We start from the raw sequence: 6000 nt of genomic DNA, 5'->3' as shown, positions 1-6000 counted from the left end.
ACATTTTTCACCGGTAAATTTCAAACTAAAAGGCATTCGACACAAGTCACTTTATCGAATTCAAAAGCGATTTCTATTTATGTACTTCCATAGACTTGCTGTTCTTTTTATCAGCGATTTTTAAGGGCGAGTCAAAATGAGCTGATTGTAGTGCATAATATACGTATATACATATATATATATATATATATATATATATACGACATTTATTTAGTTAATTGTTTTTAAAACTTTTTCCTTAAATTTAGTATATACATAAAATCTTAATCATTTTTCTTGTATGGAGATACCTTATAAATAAATTAAAAACTTTTATTAAAAACTTTGTTTCAAAGTAATTTTCGATTTAATGCAAGATTATATTTTCATTTATTGATTGACATTTTTGTTTTTTTTTTTGATTTTAAACTATACTTTTGTCTTTTACGACTTTTCATGCTTCGTGTAGATCGGAAAAAGAAAAAATCTCTTTTAACGTTAAATTTCTCGATTAAATTAAATACTTACGAAAACCTAATTATAATTCTAAGTAATAACAACAACAAATATTTAAAGGAGATATTAAGATTTGCGAAAATAGAGATAAAGAAAAAGTAAAGCTTTTAAGTAAGATTGGTGAGAATGAAACTAAAAACATTATTCGTTAAAGATAATATATCTTCCCAGTGAAATTTCTACTGATTAACTTTTCGAGTGTTCCACTTAACATAATTTTCATATTATTCTCGATTATTGGATTTTTACAATTTTTCAATATACATCCAGTAAGCATACGATAGTCATCATGTGAGCTGCCGCAAAGAAAAATTTGTGGTAAAATATTTAAATTTCAAACAATTTCCTCGACATAGGTTGCCGGGAAAATGCCAATTTGATTGCGTAACGCTCCCAACCACCAGCCATCTTCTTGTTTAGCGTGAATTTCAATAATGTCGCCAGGATTCAACTCCAGTTCATCATATAACTTAGGACTGTAACTATACAGAGCCTTACATCTACCTAAGACTATCGGTATCTGAATGTTTTGTTTCTCCTGTGTGTCGACCGTATTCTGATAATGATTATTTGCCTCCGAACTTTGGAGATTCGATAACGTTGTACTCTTTGTGATAATCGTTTTATGGTCGCGGCGACCACCGCCCGAGCAATTAGTTGTCGTTTGCTCATCATCGTCCTCTTGTGAACTGAATTCATCAAAATCAGAATCCTGTTGATTCGAGCCACCATCCGCTTGGCCTCGATCACTACAAGCGTCGGTGTAATCGTTTGTTGATTCCAAAGTTTTAATTTTTTCTGGCAAACCGTTCATGCAAATTTGAGTTTGTGTACTAAAAGTTTCAATATTACTTTTACTACGATTGTACGATTTAAGAGCATTGTTATCCGAGTGAACTGAATTACTGGAATTATCCATGCAACTAATATTCGAACTAGATATTGTAGTATTGGCCTGTGATACACAGTCATAATCTCCACTGTCATCGCCCGTAGTGCTGCCAGCTGATGTGTTGATTCTATCATTATTTTTTAACCATAGCGGTACCTTGAGAACACTTTGTTGTAGGCCGGTACGATCGCGTGTTATCTGTTTAAGTATAAAATTTTAATAATAATTCTAAGAAAAGCCTATAAGTAGTAACGATTTTAACCTGTATATGTTGTGCTAATGGATGAGAAGATCTGGGTTTATGATCTAATTCCAATAATGCCGAATGCAACTTGAAACGTGCCCCTTCCAAATATGTAAGCATTGAACGTATCTATTAAAATATTACATGAATACATATGAAAAATGGAATCTCCTTCAAATATCTAATTACTTTCGATTTTCCGACTTACGTGATATAATTTGTCTGTGATATTTTGATTCTCTTGATTGGTCAGGGACTGTGATAAATTTTTAAGGCCGTTACGAGAGCGACGTTCTCTTTCCAAGTCGGTCTTAACCAATTGCAAAAGTTTAACTAAAGCATGTTTACGTCTCTCTCGATTCATGGCCAAGGTAGTATGTTCGCAATAGAAATCTGGCAGCAGTTGTTCGCTGGGACCCTCAGCATTGCGTCGTATATTCTTAATTATTTGCATATCTTTCATAACATTGCATGACTCCGTCTGCGGTTCAAGTCTCTGCAGTAGACCGTCGAGAACTGGATTCATATTGGCAGTAAGGCGTGTATAATTCGATATAAAATTTTTCATATTTATAAGCCGCTGATTTTCGATAGTCTGCAAAAGAGTAGAGCCACGCAATACAGCCATTTCCCAATCGACTCGTGCACGTTCCGCTCTAACGCACATCGTATAATATTCAACATCGGCACGCTTGACGGCTTCTTCGGCTTTTTTCCGCTTCTGATCCAATTTGGCGCAATCCTTTTCAGCCGATTTAATTTCTTTCTCAGCAGCAGCTTTATTCGCACCCTGATGCAATAGAGCTATCGATGGCGACTTTTGTATTCGTACATCCAACATGGCATCTTGGAGTTTTTCATTTTCACGTGCCGCGGCATGGGATGCCTTTTTAGCTTTAGCTTCACTAACACGCCATTCTGCTAAAACGCGAGCAGCTTTGTCTACAGTACTTTCGACCTATCGCAGTAAGATAATGAGAATGTACAACGATTTGAGAAAATATTAAAGATATTATTACCGATTTGCGTGACTTGTGATGACTTTCAACAATAGCTTTTAAAGGCTTAACTATTTCGTCATTTAAAGAAACCGACAATTGACGGTGAATGTCGCTGCGACTTTCCATTTCGGTAGCCACACCTCGCCAAGCTTCAGCGACACTGCCCGGCAGCTCACGGCAGGCTTTATTCAATTTGTTAGCCATTTTTGAAAGTGATTTCGAATACAAAAGCTCCGAATCGATTCTAGGGAGTTAAGTAGTTGTAGAGAGTTAGGTCGGTCATAATTTTCGTATATCGTAAGGTTTCCAAAAAAACGAAGCACTTACCTTTCTTGCAGAATAAGGACAAGCTCTTTACCAAAATCTCCACCTTGTTTAATGTAACGGCGCAGTTCTTCAAAGCCGTTTTGCCCCTAAAAATTGAAAACAAAAGCAACAAAATGAATAATAATAAGAAAAAGGTTGAAATAAAGCGAACTAATTATATCGTAATTTATTCAATGTTACCAATAAAATATGTATAGACCACGCTGTTAATTAGAACTTTGACACATTTAAAACTTTATCTAACTTTATGTGGCATAATTGTTTTCTTATTTCCCTTCTAGGCTGCTTACCTCGTGTCTAAATTTTTTTAAATTGGGTGATATTGGATCACCTGTCGGCGAATTGTTCAATTCATTATTTTCATCGGCAATATTATCACAACTGTGATTGTTACTCTTCACTTCCCCGCTACTTAATTTTAAACTTGTTTGCGCTATTGCTTGTTGTTCGCTGCTTTCTAATACTCTTTCTTGAGAAGCATTACGGAGTCGTAAAATCGTGCTACCATTAAAAGAAGGTGAATTCCGTGTCTCCAGATGAGTTAGATTTAATTTTGAGGATCCTACTCTTTGCACTAAGGGTTGCCTTTGAACTGCGTCACGTAGTCTAGCACCTTCTTCGCCAATCCAATGCTTGACATCGGACCAACTCTTTTTTAATTTTTCTTTATTATGGTTCAAAGTAACTAGCGTCGAGTTCTTGTTCTTCAATAACGTTATACGTCTTTCGTTCGGCTTTAGTTGATCGCGATGTAGGCAGTATTCCAAGTCAATGGCCTGATTAAAGTCCTCAGTTTCATTGATTTGTCGCGTTATCTCATTGAGCTCATCTATAGACACAAACAGAGACTGGGCGTTAAGACTGTGACAACTAACCGATTTCAAGTCGTAGTCGTCAAAATTACTAATTTGTGACAATACACTATTTTTAGAGCCATTCATAATGTTGCGGGACTGATTAACCGATGTACTGCTACTGAACATAACACTGCGCCGTTTATTTCTGCGCTGATTTAAATTATCGGCGCTTTGATATTTTGTTTGTTGATTTAAAAAACCGCTCCTTTTCTGTTGGGGATACATTGGCGTATTAGGTTCACTTTTACTTTTTGCGGACGCAACCATTGAAGGCGAAGAATTTTCTTTATCCGCATCGTGATCATCGTTATCGGTGATCATATTACCAATACCATACAACTCAGGAAGTTTGGGCAAATTCTCATCAAAATCATTAAATGCTTCGTCGCTGATTTCTTTAACTTCCTTCAGATTCATTGAGTTGGCTTTCTTGAGAAAAACTTTAAGTTCTGAACGATGTATGTTCTGCACTGATCCTAAGACATTTTCTTGCTTCAATTCAGGCAGAGAATGATTGCGATTGCCAAGCATCAGGACGCTACTGTTTTCCTGCGGTAGAAGGCTATTTTGAGAACAATGCGATTCAGGCGATTGCCCTTCGTAATTGCTCTCGATTTTTTTCGGTGTTACGTAGGTTTGTTCGCTGTTTTCATTTTCTGTTTGATCGGTCCCATTTTCTAATTCTTCAGTTAAGGGAGTGCTGCTAAGAGCGTCAACATACACCTCATTTTCGCTACCCGATGATGAGGGCAATTTTTCAGAATCAATCAACGGTTTCAATTTCATCAATGTACTGGTATCGGCTACGCCACCACCAATCATTTTTAGACGTTCCTCGCTAACGTCAAAACGATCCGTATCTAAAGTAGTCGAAGATATTAGAATTGGTGCACCGATTTCCAAGCGGTGATCTTCGGAATTAGCGCCGTTCATATCGTAACTGCCCGATAAAGGTCTTGGCGGCGATTTCGAGGTGCGTCCTTTCGGTGAACGTCTGCGTATTTTATTGCTAAGTGTCGAATAACGTTTACTCAGCTTATTTAAAAGACTGTTGTTACCATTAGTTGGATTATTATTATTATTATTATTATTATTGTTATTGTTTCCGATATTGCAGTCTGTGCTGAAACTGCTGCTCAATTTGAATTTTTGCGAACGTAAACGATTCATAATGTTGTCTATTTCTTGACGTTAACGGCAGCTACAATTTCAATTCATATTAATTTAAAATATTAGAAAAAAAACTATGGCTTCTAGATTATCTTGGTTTCTTGAAGCTAAAAATCTAATTACAAAGTAACAGGGTTAAGGAGGATTTAAGCTAAATAAATGCATGATTATCTCATAATGAAAGCAATTTGTGAAAACAATTCTGTGACAATTCTTTCAACAGGTATCGTAAAAGCCTTTAACGAAATAGGTTTAAACATTATCTTAAGGCTTTCGATATTATGGAGTATTGGATCAACTTTTTTCAAAAATAGACTTAGAATTAATAATCACCTTCACCCTACCATATCCTCTGCCTGTCACACTTTTCAAATTGCTTTCAATGAAGCATGCTTCATTCCGTATTCGAACAACCAATTTTATCCATCTATGCAAATGGCAACAATATTTCACATTCGGCAAAGTCCACGGGTGCAAAAATATCAGTACAAAAATCGAAGAGTCGTAGATTTGTAGAAAACGCCTATGCGATGCAGAGACTGGACACACATATAATTCACTTGGTAAATATGTGCGACTATTCAACATTCCGGGACTCATCTTTTCCAGTCAAACTAGAGTGAACTCTTCGAACGTTACATTGCTCGAAAAAGTTACATTCGTGTAAACACCGTTGCTTACTGTAACCCAATGCTTGTTTTCAATAAAATCGACTATGAATTGACAATGTATGGCAACAACGGCAATTGATATGTAAATAGTCTGGAACCGGTTCATCACCAGGCGATCAGCACGTATGATTTTCAAATGGCAGTCGTCAATAATGTCATTGCAGAGGCCGGTCGACAGTCCACACCGCTCGCATGTTATTCCCAATTTCGTTTCAATCAATGTCGACAAAATCAAGATGAAAACATTTGCAAGAATTCGTCAGGCACGGTACTTGCACTATTGCAACACAGCGATGAACTCTTAAGACATCTTCTGATTCAACTTGGTGACAAAAACTTCGGA

At 36.4% G+C, this 6000-nt stretch overlaps 1 protein-coding gene across 5 annotated transcripts in view; it reads right to left on the bottom strand.

The window, feature by feature from the left end:
- Window positions 1-372: 372 nt before the first annotated feature.
- LOC119639688 (SH3 and F-BAR domain-containing protein DDB_G0274695) overlaps window positions 373-6000 on the bottom strand; it is a 61401-nt gene continuing 55773 nt past the window's right edge. For 3 of the 5 annotated variants that reach the window (XM_038037269.1, XM_038037260.1, XM_038037251.1), the window contains exons 2-7: window positions 3250-5017; window positions 2960-3045; window positions 2651-2876; window positions 1840-2589; window positions 1650-1760; window positions 373-1585 (exon numbers count right to left, since the gene is read on the bottom strand). In XM_038037269.1, coding sequence (XP_037893197.1) covers window positions 830-1585; window positions 1650-1760; window positions 1840-2589; window positions 2651-2876; window positions 2960-3045; window positions 3250-4986 — 3666 coding nt within the window. In that variant the 5' untranslated portion in view covers window positions 4987-5017 and the 3' untranslated portion in view covers window positions 373-829. The remainder of the gene's footprint in view (window positions 1586-1649; window positions 1761-1839; window positions 2590-2650; window positions 2877-2959; window positions 3046-3249; window positions 5018-6000) is intronic. The other 2 variants (XM_038037287.1, XM_038037278.1) reach the window with 1 other exon arrangement.

This window comes from Glossina fuscipes, unplaced genomic scaffold, assembly GCF_014805625.2.
Source record: "Glossina fuscipes isolate IAEA_lab_2018 unplaced genomic scaffold, Yale_Gfus_2 0, whole genome shotgun sequence".
Lineage (NCBI taxonomy): Eukaryota > Metazoa > Arthropoda > Insecta > Diptera > Glossinidae > Glossina > Glossina fuscipes.
This window is presented reverse-complemented; position numbering and strand designations above follow the sequence as displayed.